The sequence below is a fragment of the Penicillium samsonianum genome, assembly GCF_028829775.1.
Source record: "Penicillium samsonianum strain IBT 33392 chromosome Unknown utg000002l_segment0_segment0, whole genome shotgun sequence".
Lineage (NCBI taxonomy): Eukaryota > Fungi > Ascomycota > Eurotiomycetes > Eurotiales > Aspergillaceae > Penicillium > Penicillium samsonianum.
In genome coordinates, this window is record NW_026643260.1 from 1,813,578 (window position 1) to 1,836,753 (window position 23,176).

Genomic DNA, 23,176 nt, shown 5'->3' on the forward strand with positions numbered 1-23,176 from the left:
ACTATAGAAAAATAATGTTATGTTGGACATGCAGGCAGTATTTGATATCGTTCATCGCCATGGAATTTGGTTGAGCGAGTGTCAAACCTAGTTATTGAAGCTTCTCAAGCTGATAATGCATTTGAAAGCAATAACGCGGCAGATTGCGATGGCAGTGTTAAGAGCTTTTAGCAGAATTTACCCCAAGTTTGGCCGGGGGTTGAAGCATTATACTCTCAACTCGACAGGACAATATACGACTTGTTTGATAATAGCCTACCAAGCACCTTTCGAGACCCAGCTGCATGGAATTATGTCCTCTTTGTATTGAACGACAATATTACGCCGGAAACGATTCTCATCTCGCTACAAACTTCCTGTCTCCTGATCTGGAATTGAGCAATGAATTCGTGTAGTAAAACACTAGTTCGGATTTGAGGGATTAATTATAGTGCTAGTCTGAGAACGAGACTACAGGGGATTTATATTGGATCTTAGTCTGCTGGACACGATATGGTAGGGAAAGTACACCCTACGTGCCATCAGTTTTGCTAACCTAGAGGCTTTAGATTCACAACATTAGCATGCTAGTCGATATTTACCTGTTAGGCGAAGATGGACATCTTGATAGGGGCCACGGCCCGTGGGTTGCCGAGGGCCAGTGAACAGTTTGAGACATTAAAAAAAAAAAAAAGCATGCGAGCATTTCTTGAGCTCCGCCTCCCGCATTGCGGCCCAAAGACACGGCTTCGATTGAAGTCACAGGAATGGTATTTTCTTATCATCTAAATTGGGGGCTTATATATTAACCTGCAAAAGAAGAAGCTAACCCTCATAAGATGCTATTAGACCTAAGACAACAATAATATCTCTAGATACAAACCTTAAGAAAAAAAAGGTGTATAAAAATGAAAAGTTTGGAACGTGCCATCGGTGAAAAGCTTAATATAATGACGGCTGCCTACGTCCTCATGCGGCCAGCCAGAATTTTTTTCCTTTGCTCTTTTTCCGAGGTATTACGGAATACATTTGACTCATAGCTTACTTAGTACATTTATTTCATTTAAAAAAAAAAAGAAATTTCAACCAAATAAATGGGCCCAAAAGGGAAAAAAAAGGCTGAGCTCTGGTAACTGTCAGGTTGGGTTGCGGGATTTAACATGGAACTCCATAAAACTCTCTTTGCTCCCACTTTCTCTTACTACCTAAACTTCTTTTTGTCTCTCCCTGTCAGCTCAACAAACTACACACACACACTGTGTCCAATCACTCTGAATGGCTGATCTTCACTCTATGAACTTCCTTATCTCCCTTGTGTCCTTCATCCCAGGCGTATTGGCTTGGCCAGAATTATCCTGTGGCTCGTCAGAGATCACCCACCCGCCTTAATACCTAGGTTAATACACCATCCAAAAGCTTGATCTTCTTTGCATACCAAACGCTCTTTATATGACAACTATCCATTGCCCAGTACGCCGCAATGAGGTTCTATCGTCCAATCTTCCTATGTGAGGTGGAAGGGGCCGCGGAGACGCAGGTTGTTATTCAATTGACCCAAGGCAAACATGAGGATAATTCTGTGATGACGGTTAACGATGTTTCGGGCTACAAGCCTAAGGCAAGCCCACGACTCGTCGATCGATGGCTGGATATCGTTGTGCGAGTAGCGGGCTCTGCCCCCGTGTTCCTCTTGATCATCGGCGGTTTGCTCGTGTGGGCCTTGATGGGAATACACTTCGGCAACTCGGACGTGTGGATTGCTATCATCTCTGATGTGCAGGCTATCCTGTGTTATGTATTCGACTCGTTCTTGATGCGACAACTTCTTCGGGAGTACTCCGAGCAACGCACGGTAATGGCTGAAATTTACTCTCGCTCCAATAGCAATCACCGAATGCTTGCTGAGCTCAACAGAAGGCTGGGACCGGAGGCCACTCGTGGTATCGCCGAGATGTGCAAAGACGAGCCTCTGCATCCACTTGACCCACCTGTCGAAACTCAAACTCTGTTTGCTCGGTGCATGATCTTCTCGGCGAAGTGGTTCGGTCACCTCATCACTGTCGGCATTTACTGGGTGTGTATCATCATCTGGTTGGGGTTCGGTCACAGCTGTGGATGGTCAAACCGCTGGCAGCTGTATATCAACGATGCCACTTCAGCTCTGATGATTTTGGTGTTTGCTTTCCTGGCTTCTCTTCGTGAATGCTATGCTGATTATACCAAAACTTGTGTTGATGCAATCTTCAAACTGGATGCGACGCTGGAACTGGAACTCCGCCGCCTTAATCATGACGAGCTCCCAAACCCGACCGAGGTCATTCTGCCGCGCAAAGAAAGCTACTTACAGGTGGTTGTCTATTACTATGCCGACGTAATTGGCACACTGGTGGGTATCATTATCCTCCTGTTGGTCATCTTCACCTGGGCTGGTGTGGGTCCTGTCTTCAACTTCAACAACACTTGGTGGCTGCTCATTGGCACCTATGCCGGGTTAGTTGGTCTTTTCGACAGCTTTGTCCTCCGGAACATCCAAGGAAAAGTCCACAAATCCATCAGCAGTCAAATAAGCCGTGTGGAACAAGGGGATAAGGCAATATTTGCCGCCCTCTTCATGCCGGTGCCTTCAGCCAACGATCTAAAGCGCCCATCCTTGAGCCGCCGTGTATCGCGATACATAGATAAGATCAGCTCCCACCTGCTAATGGTGCTCGCTGGTTTCCTTCTCACCATCGGCTGTATCATAGCTTCGAGCGCAATGCACTGGAGCTTGACGGGCCAGTTGATATCAAATGTCCCTCCTAGTATCATCGAGACTTTCTTCATGCTCATCCTGATCACTGGTCAAAATGATGCAGAAGCTAAATCTCGCATTGACTTGACAAGCGCTTACTACCGGCGACAGCGGCTGCTTTCATTCGTGAAGCACGCACGGGGCCTTTGCACACCTGAACAGTTATGTGAGGCTTAGGTCGCCACATGGTGAAGTTTCCGTGATCCTATTTGCCAATGATTGCGGTGCTTTGAGACAACTGAGCTATACTTGACTTGTTTTTTTACTTTTTTTTTTGTTTATTTGTTGGAAGGAAGAGCTGATTAAAGAGTCATGTCGAATACTAAGATTGAATACATGGTGGAAACAGGGTATTTTACCCGGAAAATCTTATGGCAACTGGTACCAACCATACCATACAAAAGTGCATATTACAGTTAGTCATCTATGTCCGCACAGATTGTTGAAAAAGCGGGCTTTGTCATTTTTGTTAGTTAGAGAGTTTCAATATATCTGATTTTGTCCATACGTTGTCGTACTGCCAGATTTCTGTCAAGTCACCCTATCAAAGTCCAATTCCACCGCGCCATCTCAATTCCAGCGTACCATTATACCACCAAAAATGCAGTGATTGAGTATTTAAAACAGGCATATTAAATTTAGAGATCTAATTTATAGGGAGCGGTTGTTTCTGACCAATGTATCTCGCTTTTTAGGTGAAAATGGGAGGTTAAAAATAGCGCAATATGTTATAGTGGTTATGCGAATAGCTTCATAAAAATTTTAGCCAGCGGCGGCATTATGTGATTAGTACTTTGCACTGTGGCTAAGTATCATGTGATAGCAGTGTCAATTACTGAGGCGATACCTCAATAATTTACAGACACCGCAAATGTTTACCCCTTATTCTGCTGGACAAATATCCACGAATAAAACACTAAGTATAGCGGGCGGTATAACAAATTCGGAAGGCGGTATAGCAGCTTAGGAAGGCGGTAGCGGGAGGGGTGTTAAAACCTTTGCGGTGTCACTGTACATAGTCAGGAAAAAATGCCGGCGCCTTACCGGGTCAGGTACGGATGTTATGTAGTCACGTGACTGTGACTCACCTCGCTTGACCGCCCTATTCTGCAGGTTTTATCGCGGGGTTATTTGGACCGACTTTTTCTTTGTGATCTTTTCCCCTTACATTATTATTACTGCCCATCCTTCAATCTGTCTAACAATGGCTTTATCTGCGAAGTCAAGATTTGATCTCATTCGTGACAATCTCGGCGAGATTCTTAACCCGGAATTGATCGAGAGCATCCTTGCTGAGGGGCGCAATCCCCGTGTGTACTGGGGTAATGACTCCCTACCTTTTAACATTCAATATGGTGAACTGATATGGATTTCTTATCCTATTTTAGGCACTGCTACAACTGGGAGGCCTCATTCCGGTTATTTCGTCGCCGCAATCAAGATCGCCCAGCTACTTGCGTCAGGATGTGAGGTGGTAATTCTCCTTGCTGACGTGCACGCGTTTCTAGATTCAATGAAAGCGCCTCTCGAACTCGTTGAAAACCGTGTCAAATACTACGAAAAAATCATCACGGCAGTCCTAGAGGCTGTTGGCGTGTCGACGGAGAAGCTCGAGTTCGTGCTCGGGAGTTCCTACCAGCGGAGTTCCGACTATGTTATGGATGTCTACCGGCTTGCCGCTATGACCTCTGAGCATGATTGTAGGAAGGCTGGTGCAGAGATTGTGAAACAATCTACCAACGCCCCAATGAGCGGCCTTCTCTACCCGATCCTTCAGGTCCTCGATGAGGAGTATCTTAAGGTCGATGCTGAATTAGGCGGTATGTCTAACTCTACTTACATACCTGTACTATTTCTAACAAACAGGAACAGGCCTCGACCAGAGGAAGCTCTTCACGGCAGCAACAGAATGGCTACCTAAACTCGGATACCGAAAGGTAAAGGATATATCTATTAGGCAAGGCTTACTGAACATTACTAATGATTTTCAACTCCTAGCGTGCCCATCTTATCACTCCAATGGTTGCAGGCCTAAGCGGGGGCAAAATGAGCTCGAGTATCGAAGGTATATAAAAATCTCGTCTTTCAAAAACGGTCTAAACTAACCCCAGCTAGATAGCAAGATTGATCTCCTCGACCCACCTGAGGCAGTCTCCAAAAAAATCCGTAAATCGGAAGCGGTCCCTCGAGTCGTCGAGAACAATGGCGTAATTGCCATGGTGGAATTTGTCTTACTCCCCGCAGCCGCCCTCACTGGCAAGAAGGAATTCCGCGTAGAACGCCGGGATAACGAACCTCTCATCTACACTGACATCCAACAACTCAAAGATGATTACACAAACGACGTTGTATGTTAATACTTTTTATTTGCTCCCGGGAACCTACTAACAATCACCTAGTTAACTCCCCAACTTCTAAAGCCTGCAGCATCAGAGGCTTTGAACCGTCTCATGGCACCTATTCACAAAGCCTACGCAGAATCGCCCGAATGGCAGGAAATCACCCTTAAGGCTTACCCGCCTCCGGTTGTACAGAAGAAGGAAAAGAAGGTCAAAGATAGAGGTTCCCGCTTCCCTGGAGCTAATAAGGAAAAGGATATCCCAGAGCGTCCCAAGGCTTAAGAAATACATAAATGAATGGAGACAAGCAGGGAATTTACCCGGCTGGCTAGTCTTTTTATTCTTTTTGTTTTGTATGTACGGAGTAACTCATTGTTTACATATGTGAAGATGTCAACTTCCAGTTTTACCAGAGGCTGGAGGTATTGTTCGCCTAATAAAGTCAATCAACAAAGCTTAGTTGCGCAAGAAACGAATGTTCCAAATCCTGCCAATTATATAGCACTAAACTTGACTAGGCGAGGGATTTTTATCCCATCATCCATGCAATGTCTACATGTCTTTCTTACTGATGATGAAACAAATACATACGACCATAGGGTGTGGAAAACAGGGCTTCCCGTCCGCTCAGCCGTACTTAAGCCACACGCCGGTGAGTTAGTAGTTGGGTGGGTGACCACCAGCGAATCCTCACTGTTGTATGTTTTTTGCTTTCTTTTTGCAAATATATTTTTGTTAGTGGTGTCGTGTTGTGTTGTCGAAAACTGCTGGTTGGGCCAAGATCTAGAGAGGAGAAGCATCATCCTTAAGTGTAGATCTCCGGGGGCCCTAAACCTGACGTGGAAAGTTGCTATACGGCACCCTCCGTACAGCTGGCGGATATAAGATATCTCATGCCCTTCACGCAGGTACAATGCGACCCATTGCCTCAGCAATGATGGTTAAAAAGGTGAAAATATTGTATATTTCAAGAAAATAATGATGATACAGTGAGGAGGAAGAAGCGATATAGTCGACTAAAACAATGAACAAACATGCGCGTACATAGTAAAATACCACACACAGCCTGAGGCAATCCGTAGCAGATCAGAGCTTGCTAGAAACAAGGTAGGGAATGTTCTTAGCCTCATATATATCCTTGTGCTCAGATTTGATGATATCCGCGCCCTAGAGTATGTGTTAGTTATGTTCTAGGAGCCCGCGAATTTGTTACTAACCTTCTCGCCAATCATGTAGACCGAGTTTTGAATACGGCAATCAGGGATCACGGGGATGACAGAAGCATCTGCAATTCTGAGGTTGCGCACTCCGTGAACCCGCAGCTTGGAGTCAACAACACCCTGGTGAACGCTCTTCGAGAGACGTGCAGTACCGCATGGATCTGTAAAGTAAATTATTAGTCTTGTTTCAAGATATTTGAAGGGGTCATCTTACGGAATCCAGTCTGGCTGCGATCCAGAACAGCCCGGTTCATATCATCATCGGAGTTAAGGGGCATCTTCCAGGGGTACTCCGAGAGCACAATGTCCTTGAATCCAGCACCCTTGGTCAGAAGGTCATATGTCCAGCGCACACCCTCCCGCATAGCCAGAATGTCCAAGTCATTGCCAAAGAAGTTGAGGTTGATATTCGGCTGAACCTGTGCGTTCGAGCTGTTCAGGGTAACTTCGCCCTCGGAAAGGGGTCGCAGCAGATCAACAATGACGGTCATGTAGTTGCCCTTCTCGGGCAAAGGGTAATGCCACTGGAATGCAGTGCTGAACAAGCCGACGAAGTCCAGCTCGAAGTGAGGTTGTCCTGCTGGGCCAAAAGGATCAAGTCCTCCGTTGGCAGCCTTGGCCTCGCGGTAGGCAGGGTACTTCTCCAGGCGTTGGTCAATTCGGGGGAATCCCACAAGTTCCAAAAATCCGGAGCTTGCAGGGCCAGTCTTGTCCTTCTGGTAGGTGGAGAGTGCCTTGTCATTCAGAGGACCGGGGCGGAGGATATGGTTATCCAAGCTGTACCCATCCTTGACCTCAAGAACGAAAGGTACAATTGGGTGGTCCAGAAGATGCTGGCCGACGTGAGGGGATTCCACAATGGGAGTGATTCCGTGTTTGGCCAGTTCCGCTGCTGGGCCGACTCCGCTGAGCATGAGAAGCTTGGGGGTCTCAAAGACACCCTGAGACAGGATGACCTCTCGGCTGGCATAGACACTGATCTCGTCATCGGAAGCTTCGCTTATCACAGTGACACCGGAGCAGATGCGCGTGGTAGGGTCGATGAGCAGCTTCTTCGAGTGAACGCCGTAGAGGATTGTCACGTTCGGCTTGTTCTTTAGGTAAAGGAAGCTACCCTGGCGCTCGCCCTGGTGGATAGTATCAACACAGTGGGTGAGACCCTTCATCTCGCCGGAGTAGATGTCCTCGGTCAGAACTTCGCCCTTAGAAACCCAGGCCTCAGTGAGCGCATCACGGAACGGCTTCATCTCCGGCACCAAGTCGGCGTGGGAAATCTGCACCGGGCCACCGGTTCCAATCTTGCTCAGTTCGGCCGGATACAGCTTCTCGTCATCATGGTAGGTGGCACATTTGCGGAGGTACTCCACACAGGAGTCCCAGTTCCAGTCGCGGCCACCGAAGGCCTCCCAGTCGTCAAAGGTAGGCTTCGAGCCAGGAATCCAGGTGAAGTAGTTGGCACACGAACTACCGCCAAGGGCCTTTCCGCGGGTGTTGGGCTTCTCAACACGCTCATAATCATCGCGCTTAATCATAGTTGTCTTGTAGGACCAGTCGTACTTGCTTCCGCGAAGGGTGAAAGCCTTGGACGGGGTAGTGATTTGCTCGATCTGATCCGGGTTGGGGATGCCGGCTTCGACAACCAGAATGCGGACGGAGGGATTCTCAGCAAGGCGACCAGCAATTGCATTGCCAGCGGTACCACCGCCGACAATGATGAAGTCGTACTCTGAACCGTTGGAAACGAAAGCCATGGTTTGAGATTTGTTGTTTTTAATAAGAGAACAGGTGAGAGTGAGGTTTGTTCTATGTTTGCGAGACTGTGTGTGTGAAAAACAAATATTGACGAGACATCGTGTCGATTTTATATTCTACTCTTCGCAAAAATGTCTCCAAATAGACCGTGTTGCCGTTTTTGCCGGTTACGAGAGACATCACGGCGAGAGTAACCCCTGAACCTTGAACTGGTAGGGCTGATGGAATGAGGCTTGGATGTAACCATGTAGTTGGGAGAAGGTGTTCTAGAAGGAACGTAAGCTCCAAGTGTGACGATTTCGACTCCTCATGAGGGGAAAAAACCATCCCCGCACGAGGTGTCGAATTTTTTGGCCAATCAGAGGCGCAGGAAATTTTAGCGGGAACGGCAATAACTCGGCAATGGCTCGGTGACCGCCTTTTGTGGCTGATCTCCATGAGGCTTTTCAAAGCCACCTTTTCAAATCATTTGATTTTGTCTCAATCCCCTCACGTCAAGATGTAACGGACGTATCTCGGATATTGATTTGGAGTGTCCCTCATGGGGGGTGGTGTCAAGATCTTGACTCACCTCTAGAGATCCAACCCAATAAAAGCCCGGCTGTTTCCTAGCAGACGGACTGTTTACAACACATCAATTGAACTTGAATTCCTAGACAAACAATCACAATGCTGAACCATACTTTTACCTTAGCAGAAGGTATAGTACCAATAATGCCAAAAGAACGTTATCATTCTGACACCAGACAGGCCAACCAGTTGCAGACCCATCCGTCAGCACCACGTTGCCTACCTTTGGCGGCGGCGGCCACACGACACTGGGCGACACGCTTCTCATTGAGACACTTTCGCACTTTAATCGCGAACGTATCCCTGAAAGGTATGAGACCATTCGACCCTATTTATGGAAAGAAGAGGTATCCTAACGCTGAACAGAGTCGTCCATGCTAAAGCTGCGGGTGCATGGGGAGAATTTGAGGTCACAAATGACATTTCTTCCCTCACATCGGCCAAGTTCCTCAATGGTGTTGGGAAGAAAACACCCGTTCTCTTCCGTCTAAGCACCACTGGCGGTGAAAAGGGCAGTGCAGACACTGTCCGCGATGTGCGAGGCTTTTCTGTCAAGTTCTTCACAGAGGAAGGCAATCATGATATTGTAGGGAACCACATTGTAAGTGTTCACCCTCGACTCTTACGTTTCATATTCTAATGTCCCCGAAGCCGGTGTTCTTTGTTCGCGACCCTATAAGGTTTCCTTCTCTCAACCGAAGCCACAAGAGGCATCCTGCCACCAACCGGCCGGATTGGACCATGGTGAGTACCAATAGAAGCTTTTATATTGGTGATGAAGCTAACCGTGTAGTTCTGGGATTTCCACGCGAACCAACAGGAAAGTGTTCATGCGTTGATGCACCTTTTTGGTACTCGGGGTATTCCTGATTCCATCCGTCGAGTGACAGGATTCGGTGTACACACCTTCAAGATGGTGACAGCCGATGGTGGCTTCCGCTACTGCAAGTTCCACTTCCGACCGACCCAAAATATCACACACTTCTCTGGCCAGGAAGCTACTCGCATGGCTGGCGCAAACGCCGACTTCCACAATCAGGATTTGTGGGATGCTATCGCTCGGGGAGACTTGCCGGCCTGGAAGCTTTACGTGCAGGTCATGGAGCCCGAGCAGGCTGAAACCTACGGCCGTGCTCTGTTTGATATCACCAAAGTTTGGCCGCACAAGGACTTCCCCTTGATCGAAGTTGGTCAAATGACCCTCAACAAGAATGTGGGTAGCTCTTTATCTTGGATACGAAGCAAATACTAACAACAGCCCCAGCCTGAGAACTATTTTGCCGAGATCGAGCAAGCGGCATTTTCGCCTTCTAACATGGTGCCTGGCATTGCAATGACACCTGATCCTAGTAAGTTTACACTAATGTTGTCGTCAAAATGTGACAATGTGACAGGATACTAACCATTTTTGTCTGTACAGTGTTGCAGGCACGCATGTTCGCTTACCCGGACGCTCAACGATACCGTCTGGGAGTGAACTACACACAGCTTCCTTCAAACCGTGCAATCTGCCCCGTATACGCGCCATTCGAGCGCGACGGCATGGGAACTGTGACGCGAAACTATGGCGGTGACCCGAACTATGTACGGAGCTCACTAGGGAGTGGCATCCCGAGCCAGATTGTTTCCAACGTACGACACACCGAGCGCATCGCCCATAATGCTATTCTTGGCCAGAATGAGATTCTAGTTGATGATGAAGATTTCCTTCAGCCACGAGAACTGTGGAACAAGGTCTTTGATGAGCCTGAGAGAAGGCAGTGGGTGTCAAATGTGTCGGAGACTTTGGAAGACGTGCCTGATCAGCTCAAGGAGGCTGTCACTGCCATGTTCAGCAAGGTCGATCCCCGTATTGGCCAATTGTTAGACGCTAAGGCCAAGAACAGTTCGCGTCTTTAGCTATTTGATTCTTTAGTTTCTATGGACCTAGTCTTTCCATTATATAAATCGATTGTGCTACTAGTCGCCTTTACTTATCCTTTTATCATTCCACCACTCAACCATCTACATTCTATTATCCTCTCCCACACGTTATATGATACATACGACCATAGGGTGTGGAAAATAGGGCTTACCATCCGCCCAGCTGTCAGGAATCCTGCGTCACACCTGAGACCTGATCTATATTGGACAGTACGCTGCATATAGTGTGGGGCGAGACAACAAAGCAAAAATGTTTATCTGCAGATCGAAATTCGACATTGTCGTTGCTTCTGCCGTCAAGGAAGTGATTAGTTACATGATGCCAGACTGTCAATAACCTTATTTCTGAGTAATTCTCCAACCTACATAGATAGGCAAGGTCGCAGCACAATTGCAATAGATTTCGTTCAGTGCTGCAGCACCCGCCAAGGCCAAATCATGCATTATATTATTTTTCTCGCCGACTTTTATTGCTGATATGCTCACTTAAGATAAAGTGATTCTGAGACCTCTTGGTAGATCTATCAAATGCTATTTGAATCAATTTTGTGTCGCTATAGATTATGATCGGTGAAGAGGTTTTGTGGTACGATCCCTGTAACTACTTGGGGGGCTGGTCAATCAACGAGGGGCCACCGGGAGCGAACCAGTTCCCAGAAGTTAGGCGTTTGGTAGCTCCAAGTCACGTACAGTTCGTATAGATCGAGTCTCCAAGTCTATGATCACAAAACTTTTTGACATTTGCTTAGATTTAGTGAGCAAAGATATGAGCAGACCTACTACCCGAAATTATCCTGTCTATAAGTACAATGTACCGAGTAAGTCTGAAATTGGTAGGCGGGTCTGTAGTGGTAACCCGATATACGAAGAGATCGAATAATCTAGCAAGCAGCTTCACAGGCTCACAGTTCACTAACTTACTATTCTTCTGTTTTGTCGTAGTGGTTTAATCCGTCGCCCATACTTGATCCGTTGCCCATACTCGTAGACACAGCACAACCTAAGAGCAAAAGATTCTAGCTCTGGAGGGGCAAACCCCTAAGCTAAGCAAGCGGATATTTTCCTCAGAAGTTGAAGTTCCCTGAGCTAGGCATGCAAGGAACTAAGCAGCAAAGCCCACATCGCTATTTCCAAAAAGGACGATTGGCAATTTATGTTGAACCGATATTAACGAAAAATGCCAACAGGCTCATTATAGATTGACAGCACACAAACATTTTCGATTGTCACTTCCTAAAACAATCCTTTCTTCTGCTTTCACCTGCGAATACAACCAGTATTTTGCCTTCAGGGGGAATGCAAAAAGGGATGGATTGCATACTCCGTATGTAGTTGGCCACTCATGATCATCCAATATTGTCGATCCGATCGCCCTGCCCCACATTGCATACCACTATGTAAATAAATGGTTGGCCAGTCTTTCAAAAGTTCGTAACCAAAACTTTCACTAGGTCAAGTTTATAAACCTCAAGCGATAGTCCTGCTAGTCCGATTTAATTTGTATCATATACTTTTAAACGCAAAACGAGCAGAGCAGCACCATTCCTTCAACATGCAATCAAACCGTCTCCTTTTCGCATTGCTGATTACCACTGCACTAGCGTTGCCAGCAAATGAAGACAGATCCAAAATGTTGTCCGAGCGTCAGGTGAGAGTAGCCGGAGACTTCTCTAAGGATAAGAACTGACAAGAATGGCCACCAATAGGAGGCTGTAAGTGATATTCATCCCGGTCTAAGAAAGATGACTATGTGTGTATAGAACTAACAGAACTGGCGACCAACAGATAGTAAGTAATAGTGCCTCATACTCGGAGGAGGATGAACTCTATATGGATTAAATCACTGATATGAATATGAATTGACAGATTGTACGTGATGGTTATCCTGATCAGAGAGATAATCATATTCACAAAGCTGATAGAATTGGCGACATATAGCAGGTAAGTGGTAGCCCTTGCCCAGAAAAAGCGATTGTGTGCAAAGGGCTGACGGCTCTGGCCTCCGATAGGATGTGAGTGCAAGCCCTCCTTAAGCAAGAAAGGATAAACTCTATACGGATTACTGATATTATCATGAATTGATAGATTGTACGTGACGGTTGCCCCTGATTATAAAGAGAATACCGTACACAGAGCTAATAGAAATGGCAACCGATAGGAGGTAAGTGGCGATCACGCTGGATCAGTGATGTCGTGCACGAAGCTGACCCAAATGGTAACCTATAGAAGGTAGGTGGTGATCTTTGATCAGAAAAGGATGATTGCATACAGAGCTAACAATAATGGCCACGGATAGGATGTAAGTGAAAGCCCTTCTTAACCAATAAATGTGCCACACAGAGCTAACTGAAATGGCAACGAAAAGGTGGTAAGTGATAGACTACCCTAGTCAGGAGGATGACAATGCGTATAGAGCTCACTGAATGACAACCGATAGGCTGTGAGCGAATATCCTCCCTTGCCAGAGAATAATAACTGTGCAGAAAGCTAACTGAAATGGCCATTGTTAGAGGGTAAGCAAACGGCCTCCTTGGCCAGAGAACGATAACTACATACACAGAGCTGACAGGAGTTACCACTCAGCTGGTAAGCAATATTTCTTTCTAGTCAGAGAAGGGCGACTATTTGTGCATATAGCTAACAAAAATCGCATCCGGTAGGCTGTAAGTGATGTTCCCCTCTGGTTATAAGGATGACAGTGCACAAAGCTGACAAATAGGGAAACTGATAGGATGTAAGCAACACTCCTTTCTAGTTAGAGAAGGATGACTATGTGTGCACAGAGCTGACAGAAATGCAATGATAGAACAAGGGTGTAAGTGATGGTCCCTTCTGGATAGGAGGAATACTTAACGCACATAACTAACAAAGAATGGCAACCAACAGTTGGTAAGAGATGACCTTACCTGTTCCGAAAAATATGATTGTATAAGCTGACAAAAATTGCGATAGGCCAACGCTGTAAGTAACCCCCCCCCCCAAAAAGCTGGTTGGAAGGAATACTTGACGCACACGCATGTAACTGACAAAGAATGGCGACCAATAGGCGGTAAGAAATGAGCTCCCTTCGTTGGAGAAATATAACAGTGCATAAGCTTACAGAAATGAGCACCCGATAGGGTAGGATTGTAAGTATTGGACCATCTGGTTGGAAGGGTGATAATGGTCAAAAAATGCCCTTCCCTGGTCAAAAAGAGATGATTGTGGCCAAGCTGACAGATATGGCATTGGATAGAACAATTCTGTAAGTGATGGGGATGGCCCTACCCCGTGGTCAGAATGAATACTCAACGTGGAAAACTGACAAATAATTACAATTAATAGCCGGTAAGAAATGGGCTTCCATCAAGAGCTGGTCAAAGAGAGATGACAGTATATAAGCTGACAGAAATGGAACCGGATAGAGCAATGCTGTAAGTGATGGTTCCCCCTAGTTGGAAGTAATACTTGATGCACATAACTAACAAAGAATGGCAATCAACAGGTGGTAAGAGATGGCCTTCCCTGCTCGAAAAAAGATGATTGTGTATAAGCTGACAAAACTCGCACCCGATAGGCCGAAATTGTAAGTGATGCCCCCTCCCCTGGTTAGAAGGATGACAATGCACAAAGCTGACAAATATGGAAACTGATAGGAGGTAAGTACCGATCCTCGCTGGTCAGAGAATGATGACTCGTATAGAGCTGACAGCAATGTCGCCCGATAGGCCAAGCTTGTAAGTGATTGCTCACCTGGTTGAAGGGATGACAATGTACGGAGTACAGAGTTAACAGAAATGGAAACTGATAGAATGTAAGCAACGGTATTCCCTGGTCAGAGAAGATAACTTGCAAAGAGCTAACAGAAATGGCAACTGATAGTGGGGGAGTGTAAATGACGGTCGTTTCGGTTGGAAGGTTGATAATGCACAGCCCTGGAGTACTAACAGAGATGGTCAGCGGCCGGACCTGAATGTAAGTGATGGTCCCTGGTCAGAAAGAATACTCAACACAGAGAACTAACAAAGAATGGCAAACAATAGCTGGTAAGAGATAGACTTCCCTCTAGGGCTGGCCAGAGAGATAATTTTGCATAGAGCTGACAGAAATGGCAACCGATAGGTTGTAAGTGTGGTCCTCCCTGGTCGGAGAGGGGTGAACCTCCACAGAACTGACAGATATTCTAGTAATGGGTACGTCTCCGGTTTTCCGGATTCGAAATCTAGGAACTCTGATTGATTCCTATTTTCTTTGCCTATACTGCCTTGATGTGGGTTTTCCCCTATGTACCATAGGTTTCCCTGTATCATTTTGCGAATGCAAAGGCCTTCTGATTTTATATATCCACATAAAACGTATTATGCAGCATAATAATTTTGGTACTAAAATTAAATTTAAAACATGTTGGGGAATGGGATGGCAAGAGGGGGTCTGTGATGAAAATGTTGACCTATGCTCAAAATTTCACTTCTATGAAGTGGGAGAGAACAACTTGAAAGTAGACTGGAATGAAATTGTAGTCTGCAATGTCTATTCTCCTCGAATTGTCTCTTTGATAGGTGTTGGTAGCCTTGCTGTCTGCCCAAGGCACATATTGGACCTTGTGACCACCTGCATATCCTGACTTGTTGTATCTTTATTATATTTTCAACCCTTTTGGTAAATCTTTGCTGCCTGTGAAAAAGGGTAGCTCTGTTTTTATGTACCTTCCCGCCTAGGCCAGCAGTTGTCGTGTTATTTGTACCAGTGCAGGTAAGGTAGACTGATAGGGTGAACATATTGACAAAACCCACTAAGCGACTTGGATTTTTGTTAGATATCAACATGTGGAAATGGTGCCAAAGGATATAAAAGATCCGGGTCTCTTCGATCATCTCCAGGTGTCGCATTCATGTCATTGTCGGGTATGTGGAAGACCCACCCAAGGTCGATGCGATCAGTCGAACATTATCGACCATGAGAATCTGAAGACCGGCTGCGTGTTGTACCTATAGCAAATGAGCCGCAATGTTCATTGGAAGGGACGGGAATTTTTCATTGAACTTACTTTAGCATTCTCGGGGATGTTGTTTAAGGTGCCATAAGACCCACAGATCAGACCTGATCTTTTGACATAGCCCACAAGTCTTGGGCATAGGATCAATGTCTCAGAAGCGAAGACAATGCCGGCTAAGTTCCATCGCTTCGAGAAACGGACCGCGGCTTGTAGGCTACTACCCCTCATCTCCATGTCCGACATTGGTAGTTTTCCGGCGTTGGTGATAAACAAGACAGGATATGTATCTTGCTTCGTAGCCAGAAGAATACAAATTTCGGGTGAAAAGGAGGAGAGTATAATGGACCTATCACTGCTGACACGGAATATCTGGGCGAGTATCCGATCAATAAATGTGTTGATCTCGATAGCGATTGGTCCTACGCCCGCCTCAACAGCTTCATGAAGCCTCGGATACTCTTTATTCATGTTAGCTTTGCAGTTTATAAGATGAGCCGATTGCTCATTCTGATACCAGGAACGTACTTATCTCGACATTGAAGCTGATTGAGTCTGGCAGCTCTGTAAGTAGCTCTTCCAGCGTGGTGAAAGCATCCTGCACGGAATCACCCCTTGTGTTCGGCTTGAATCCTTTATTCTTGAAATCCACGGTGTGCTTCATTCTGTCACGAATTCGCACAGTCTCTTGCTCTTCGTTGTTTGTCAATGAACGTGATCGAACTCTGTTCCCACCCGGCCTATGTGACAGGCCCTGTGAATTTGGCCTTCCGAGCACCGACACTGGTTCGCCTCTCGGTGACTGAAGTTTGCTCGCGTACATAAACTTTAAAAATCAGAATCAGAAAATTATAAAATCTCGAGAGACAGACCTGTTCAAAACTGAGATCATGAATAGGAATATCGGTTCCGGACTCGCTTAACGAGAAGTCATGATAAATGATGGGAAAAAGGTCTCTAGTAAGTTGGACATCTAGTTGTATGTTAGTAAAAGCGAAAGGACCAGTTTCACATGAATGGGCTATTACCGAACTATTAACAGTTAGAAAATGCAAGCTTCAGACGCAGAACTTCAGGGCTTCTTACCTCAATATATGAAGCGCCTAGCCTCGCAGCAGAAAGAAATGACTATTACAAATGTTAGTATGGTGGGGTTTAGAAGTACGAGTGAATATACCTCTGTGGTATTCTCTCCTAGCTGAAGCTGGCTGTGATTGGCAGTGTTTTGACCAAGTCCTTTTAGTGTCAGCAATACTGAATCACGCGGCATAAAGTGCTCATTAAATGGAGTAGATACCTCTATGACCGACAAGCTGTAGGCCTTCTGCCGAGAGTTTCTGCTTTGCCAATGGAGGAGGATTGGAACCCATCAATGGCTTAGCAATGACGAAGGTGAAAGTGACGGTTCCCATAATATCCATTGTATTCCTTTCCAGAATTGGGACAGTACGCTCTCTGACAAGGCTCTCACGATTCGCTCCAAAGCAACCTTTGTCGCTCTCTAGTAAGTACGCAGCACTGCCGATTAGCTGACAAGTTTCACAGGATGAGTCTGCAGGGTAAAACTTGAAAGCCAGGCGGGCTTCACTAGGGTTAGTAACAGGAAAAACGAACGGTGTGTTGATCATGTCGCTTAGCATGGGAAATTTCACCCACTGTGAGGTACCCTCCACTGAAATTGACATATTCATCGAAGTGAGATGTTTCGCATGGAGTAAATTGCCCGGCGAGGAGCCTTTGAAGTCCACGGCTTTGACGTCCTTGCCGTTACGCAAAACACCAAGATTGACAATGAGATGATTTCCGCCCATTGAAAGAGGGGATCCGGCTGCAGACTTGGACTTCAGCGACATGTTGGCAGGTCCACCAGTGAGGTGATGCGTGTCCCACGACTTGAGCATTTCAGCGACATGGAGATGGCCCCTCAAGGCAGCATGTTCCTTAGCAGTCCAACTGTGATGATCATATAAGTCCTGACTCGCTCCTGATTTCAGAAGAAGCTCGACAATGGTATGGTGACCTTCCACGCAAGCGATAAATAATGGAGTCCAGCCATGCAGCTTTTCGGCAGTGTCTATATAGACATGTTTGGAGTATTCTAGCAGCACATTGACATAGTCGCTACGCCCGATCCGAGCGGCAACATATAGGGCGGTCTCTCCATACAATGAGGATTCGTGAAAGTCAAAGGAGCTTTTTGCGAGGAGGAATACGATCCCATCATGCTCATATCTGATAGCGAGGATCAACATATCATTCAGACTTTTCACCAGATTTTCGGGTCGAGCCTCTTGTCCGGATTTGATCTCTGAAATCAAAGCTTCCAGAAACACTTCCGCAACACCCACATGGTTTTTGATGACCGCGTAGTGAAATGGTGTAAATCCCTGACAATCTGGCGTTAAAATTAGGTTCGACGAGAAACCCGGACCCCGAACATGACAATAGTCCATGATTGTTTGGCATATGAAAGCCATGCCGTGTAGTGCACCATAATGAAGGCTAACACGACCAAAAGTGTCCTTCGTAGAGAAAATGTTTTCCTTACGAGAAGCAAGACATCCAATCGCAAAATCAAACAAGCTACCACGTCTCTTCTCGCCGGATTGGATGCTGTCTTTCAAGTCATCGCTTCCTTGTGAAGGTCTGAGTTTCCCTTCCATGATAATGACATGGTTTAGCAAGTCGTGATCTAGCACAACACCATTCACGCTTAACGTTTCTGATAACAAATGTCGGAAGCAACGTTCAGAGTGACAGGTTGCAGCAAGCTCCGCCAGTTCGTAAAGGAAGTCACTGGACTTTTGCTCCAGAGGATCGCGCAAAAAAAGATTGAGGGGATCAGCCAAAGCTGAAGGCTGGTCGCTTCTGATTGCGCGGTATAGAGCTGAATATTCGGCCGCGAGGGGTGGCAGGTCATCTGGTCCAACTTCATTGAGCACCTCCTTCATTGCGGAGGGACCGTACCCATCAAAGGATGCCTCAATGACGCCAGTCCTCAGGGGCTCTGATCGGGTTATGAAGTTCGCACATTGTGTACGAAGGCCAATTTGCAATGTTGACCATTTAGATTTTTGTTCCTGATGAAGTAGGCCCTTGCAATCACCCACCTTCTCAATTTTGGCGAAAAGCCTCTCGATAGCTTCTTTATTCAACCGAGAGTAATCCTGAAGCTTCTCAAAATCATCATGTAGATTTGTGACGCCTTCTAAAAAGCTCTTTGCCCCATGAAAATTATCCTCGCGGTCCCTTGAAAGGAGAATTGATTGGAGCAACTTTTCATACTTCATCTCAAGCTTTGCTTGTCTTGCCATAAGAAAGTTGTAGTTTTCATGGTGAAATTTGCCAAAGGACTGGATGCTACCGTCGAGGAGGGCGTATACTTCTACTTTCTTCGTTAGATATTGTTTTGGGTAGACAAAAGCAAGCACGAACCTGAAAAGTCTGGTTCAACTTTCGCATCAATTGACTTCCCGACCGCCAGATTGAATGCGCTCTTCACCGAGTCGTAGGGGACATAGAATGATGTCCATTCTGGGACCATGTACTGATGGAAATCCCGACCGAATCGCATATCGAAACCGAGGAGAGACAATAAGTCCTAGGTCAAGCTGTTATATCGAAACTCTGTTCCTGAACCTTATGTGTTAAGATGAGGCTCGCATGTCGAGTCCACGGGTTGTTTGCCCTTCACCCGTGGGCCGGTCCCGGGGGCTCCCCTGAGATGACTAAGGAGCGGGGGAAAGCGGGGACTGTCGACGGGTGATAACCTTGCAGTACGGAGCCAACGATATCCATGGATATATACCACCAACATCATGTTCACATGAAAGACGCACGATTTGAAAATTTTCCAGAAGTTCAGAAAAACGATATGTTACCAACTCTAGATTTGTTGGTCCAGATAAAGGAAAGGTCCAAGTGTAAATGTGGTACTAGTGAGACAAGCCGAATTTGGCAGCAACGGCGCCAATTTACTTTGCTTTTTTTTGGATTGCATACAAATAAGGAGGGGGGAAAGATGGCAGAATCTTCGAGTTAGAGCGCTTTTCGACCGGTTGGCTCGGAAGGCCGCTAGGTGAAAACATGGAGCTAAACATCCATGGATGCATAGAAGTCACAACACTATCCAATCAACAGCTATTGAACATTGGAGATAACGAAATTAGCGCGCAAGGCAAAAGTCCCCCGCAGCAACTTCCACCGCTCGGCGTTTGCCTCTTGAAACTTATGAAACAGCCCCATATTCCTACATTTATGGATACATATTCAAAAGACATTCCACATACATATTCTGTGCCTAACGTTCTTTGATCCAACGTTGAAAGCTTATATTTCCGATATGGATCCACTCTCATTCGGGGCGAGTGTGATCGCTATCGCAACACTGGCCACTCAAACTTGCTCCGCTCTCTCAGACCTACGGGCGCTTTGTGAAAGCTTACCAGGGCGCCTTCACGCGGTCAACAATGAAGTCGCGGATCTCAACCTCGTGCTGCTCCAAGTCTCCTTGCTTATCAAAAGCCGAGCCATTTTACCCGAGTCAAAGTTTTCAGCTATCCCACATCTTTTGCAGCAAGCGAATAAAAAACTACTTGAAATCAAAGATATTGTTTATCAGCTCACCGTGGCCTGTCGCGCTTCAAGAATGTCGATTTCCAGGGCACATGCCTGGCGAAAAGAACAAAGCCGACTGCAGGTTCTTCAAGAGGATATTAGGACGGTCAAGGCCAATTTGAATGTTATGCTTGGCGCCTCAAACTCGTATGTTGATCGAGTTAAATACTGTATCTTTTAATGCAAGAGCGCAAAATTTGCTGACTGTTAAATAGGCAAGATATGACAAAGATCCGTTTGGACATCGAGGCAATCTCGGCTGTCACATTTGAATCTTCACAACAGCAGATTGCTCTAGGAACCAACTTTCTGAGTGGACTTGCTGCTGTCGATCAGCGTATAGCCAGAGTTGAGGAGATGCTACTGACCCAGTCACATCAAGTTCAAGCAAGCCAATTTACCCAAGTTGGATCATCGTACCACGTGTCCACTCCTCGAACGCAGCGGCCATCCTCAATCGAAAAGAACACACACCTGGCGACGACAAGCTCTGATGGGATAGGCATTCGTGTCACTCCATTTTCCGTTACCTGCCGCTCGGGCTGCCTATGTTCCTGTCATTCGCACCAGAAGGTGACAAGTCCCGCACTCGTAAACCGGGTTTTCGGTCAACTTTTCGTTGGCTACGCCGGACTTCCCTATTTCAGCCCGAAGTGTAGTTTACACGCATGCAATAAATCACGGGCGAAGCAAGTCAGTTTGGAATACTGGTTTCCCTTTGCATTTCTGTCATCTGCAATCGTGCGACTCCAAGTTGGGTATCAGCCCAATATTGGAACACTGCTACATCTCGATACACTACGGAGGGTACCTGACACCGCACAATGCGTCAGCTTCGCATTAAACGGAAACATTGACGGCCTCAAATATCTCTTCAGCAGAGGTTTGGCTTCTCCACGTGATGTTAGTACCTCTCGTGGGTATTCGGTTCTTCGGTGGGCCCTCTACGGCAAACAGTATGAGACATGCGAATTTTTGATCCATGCAGGTGCAGACGCAGACTACAGACCAATCTCTGGCAGTGACAATAGCCCAAGAAATAAAGCATGTCATTTCCTTCTTGAAGGTGGACTTCCTGAGACAGCCGTTGGTGCCCTCCGCATCATCACCAAAAATGGTTATCTTGAAGACTTCATAGATGAAGCAAGGTTTACGAAGACTCATAAGATTGTCCTTGGCCTGTCAATGTTGAGCCTCGAAGACGAGATAACTCACAGTCCGGAGGATATCAACGCGGTTGATGCCATGGGTCGCACTGCATTGGCCTGGGCGGCTGCCCGAGGTGATACGCGAGCCATTGTCACGCTCCTTAGCCACGGCGCCGATCCAAACATTACCGATGTTCAATTATCCGGTCCTCTCTCAAATGCCGCTTCTCAGGGTCACACAGTTGCCGTTCGTCTACTTCTGGAGGCGGGAGCACAGCCAGATATATCTCATCCTAGCGGTGAAAGGAAGGGCAGTCCACTCAATTGCGCTACCCGAAACGCGACCGATATTTTGCTTCTGAAATCTCTGCTCGATTTTGGCGCAGATGTGGATGCAAGTGGAAATGACGGGAAGACCGGTCTTATTCATGCGGCAAGGATTGATAATGCTGGATTTGCTATGCTATTATTGGAATACGGCGCAAACATCAACTCAGTATCGGCTGACGGATCAACTCCTTTGACAACCGCAATCATCTACAATAGTCATAATGTTCTACGATTGTTCCTTGATCGATGGCATGAGTACTCGATCTGTCCCCGTATGAAGGGCCCCAACCTTCTCCAGATCGCAGCACTATACGCTGATCCTACCACGCTCCAAATTCTGGCGGCGACGGATCATTTCCGAAGGAAGTACGACAGACAATACACTCTTGGCGATTTTGGAAATCACCTAAAGCAGCGTCCGGACTTTACGGAAAAGTTGGCATTAGCATTTGATGAACTACTAAGTGTTGTTAACCAGGTGCCAGAACTGAAGAAGGTAGCCTCTCCGATATTTGCTGACTCTGGGTTTCTTTCTTGGTGCCTCTCGCGATCTAATTCAGGCTTTGACGAGTTTCAGGATCCTGGGAGCGCTTGCAGCTCTGATGGGAGCTTCCATGATGCCATTGAAAAACATCCACTGATTACGGAGAGTTTCGTTGCCATAGAATAAGCCTTCTGCGATTTCTCAATGAGAAACTTCTATCCATATTAATACTACTAGAGGGTTCTCTACAGTCCTCAAGGCTGGTATCCTAGGCCTTACGCTTGATTTCAAGTAACATCACATTTATCTCGGTCGCACAATAAGGTATTACTTGTACACATCGATAAAATGATCAATCTCCACATCTTTCACCTCCTGCTCGCTCCATCCCAGTTCCAAGAAAGCATTTTCAATATTGCTTATAATCTTGGTATCACGACAGAGCGTATAGGACTTTCCTCTCGACTTGTATATTCGGCAACTGCCCCTGCCTGGCCATAACAGCTGAACCAAAGCCACACAAGTCTGCTTGCTATTCTCCAGTAGCAAAGGCATCATCCTCTTTTTGGATTCGGCGTCGGCAGCCAAAGAGGTAATAGCGTGCGTAACTTGAGACCCGTAGTCGTAGAGTTCAACACGCTTCATCAAGAAGGCCTCAACCTCACTTGCAAATAAGACTCGGATACTTTGTTAGAGTTGACTTGACAGACAGGGAAGGTTGCGTACAATTTACCGCCCTCAACTTCCATAAATCCTGGGATGAACAAATCTCGAGAGTCTCTTGGAGAATTTGGGACAGCAATCCTATGGGTTGCTGTATCTCCAAGATAATTCGATAGTTCTCCAGTGGAAAACGTAGCCTTTCAAGGATGTGCGGCAGTTTTTCTGAGTGACAGGTAAGCATAGTAATCTTGGCGAGGGCGCCTGGACAAAGCCGGAGGTTATGAAAAGTGGAAAGCCATGAAGTTGAGAATTAATGCCCTTTTAGTCTGAAGTTTATGGGAGGCCCAGGAGACTCTTCTATCTTCTCCGAACAATAAATCTGTGCGTT

The 23,176-nt window shown here is 46.3% G+C and overlaps 8 protein-coding genes across 8 annotated transcripts; 5 read left to right on the forward strand and 3 right to left on the reverse strand.

Moving 5' to 3' along the window:
* Positions 1-1,459: 1,459 nt before the first annotated feature.
* On the forward strand, positions 1,460-2,947 carry N7471_002537 (uncharacterized protein; the record flags this gene model as incomplete). Its single annotated transcript, XM_057275257.1, has 1 exon — positions 1,460-2,947. One exon carries the CDS (start codon positions 1,460-1,462, stop codon positions 2,945-2,947), a length of 1,488 nt encoding a protein of 495 aa, XP_057139895.1.
* Positions 2,948-3,974: 1,027 nt separating this feature from the next.
* N7471_002538 (tyrosine--tRNA ligase TYS1) lies at positions 3,975-5,391 on the forward strand (the record flags this gene model as incomplete). Its single annotated transcript, XM_057275258.1, has 6 exons — positions 3,975-4,092; positions 4,159-4,590; positions 4,643-4,707; positions 4,769-4,835; positions 4,886-5,118; positions 5,170-5,391. The coding sequence occupies 6 exons, from the start codon at positions 3,975-3,977 to the stop codon at positions 5,389-5,391; spliced, it is 1,137 nt and encodes a 378-aa protein (XP_057139896.1).
* An 804-nt stretch (positions 5,392-6,195) lies between these two features.
* Positions 6,196-8,080, reverse strand: N7471_002539 (GMC family oxidoreductase; the record flags this gene model as incomplete). Its single annotated transcript, XM_057275259.1, has 3 exons — positions 6,196-6,276; positions 6,327-6,490; positions 6,544-8,080. 3 exons carry the CDS (start codon positions 8,078-8,080, stop codon positions 6,196-6,198), a joined length of 1,782 nt encoding a protein of 593 aa, XP_057139897.1.
* Positions 8,081-8,750: 670 nt separating this feature from the next.
* N7471_002540 (catalase) lies at positions 8,751-10,550 on the forward strand (the record flags this gene model as incomplete). The annotated part of the gene is made up of 7 exons (XM_057275260.1): positions 8,751-8,781; positions 8,832-8,961; positions 9,018-9,252; positions 9,303-9,395; positions 9,445-9,864; positions 9,916-10,000; positions 10,072-10,550. 7 exons carry the CDS (start codon positions 8,751-8,753, stop codon positions 10,548-10,550), a joined length of 1,473 nt encoding a protein of 490 aa, XP_057139898.1.
* Positions 10,551-12,126: 1,576 nt separating this feature from the next.
* On the forward strand, positions 12,127-14,887 carry N7471_002541 (uncharacterized protein; the record flags this gene model as incomplete). Its single annotated transcript, XM_057275261.1, has 4 exons — positions 12,127-12,222; positions 13,330-13,347; positions 14,436-14,528; positions 14,849-14,887. The coding sequence occupies 4 exons, from the start codon at positions 12,127-12,129 to the stop codon at positions 14,885-14,887; spliced, it is 246 nt and encodes an 81-aa protein (XP_057139899.1).
* An 83-nt stretch (positions 14,888-14,970) lies between these two features.
* Positions 14,971-19,120, reverse strand: N7471_002542 (uncharacterized protein; the record flags this gene model as incomplete). The annotated part of the gene is made up of 9 exons (XM_057275262.1): positions 14,971-15,541; positions 15,601-16,007; positions 16,075-16,372; positions 16,419-16,519; positions 16,575-16,578; positions 16,633-16,674; positions 16,724-16,782; positions 16,844-18,931; positions 18,982-19,120. 9 exons carry the CDS (start codon positions 19,118-19,120, stop codon positions 15,443-15,445), a joined length of 3,237 nt encoding a protein of 1,078 aa, XP_057139900.1. The 3' UTR covers positions 14,971-15,442.
* A 768-nt stretch (positions 19,121-19,888) lies between these two features.
* N7471_002543 (uncharacterized protein) lies at positions 19,889-22,311 on the forward strand (the record flags this gene model as incomplete). The annotated part of the gene is made up of 2 exons (XM_057275263.1): positions 19,889-20,310; positions 20,379-22,311. 2 exons carry the CDS (start codon positions 19,889-19,891, stop codon positions 22,309-22,311), a joined length of 2,355 nt encoding a protein of 784 aa, XP_057139901.1.
* A 141-nt stretch (positions 22,312-22,452) lies between these two features.
* On the reverse strand, positions 22,453-22,770 carry N7471_002544 (uncharacterized protein; the record flags this gene model as incomplete). The annotated part of the gene is made up of 1 exon (XM_057275264.1): positions 22,453-22,770. The coding sequence occupies one exon, from the start codon at positions 22,768-22,770 to the stop codon at positions 22,453-22,455; it is 318 nt and encodes a 105-aa protein (XP_057139902.1).
* Between the last annotated feature and the right edge of the window lie 406 nt (positions 22,771-23,176).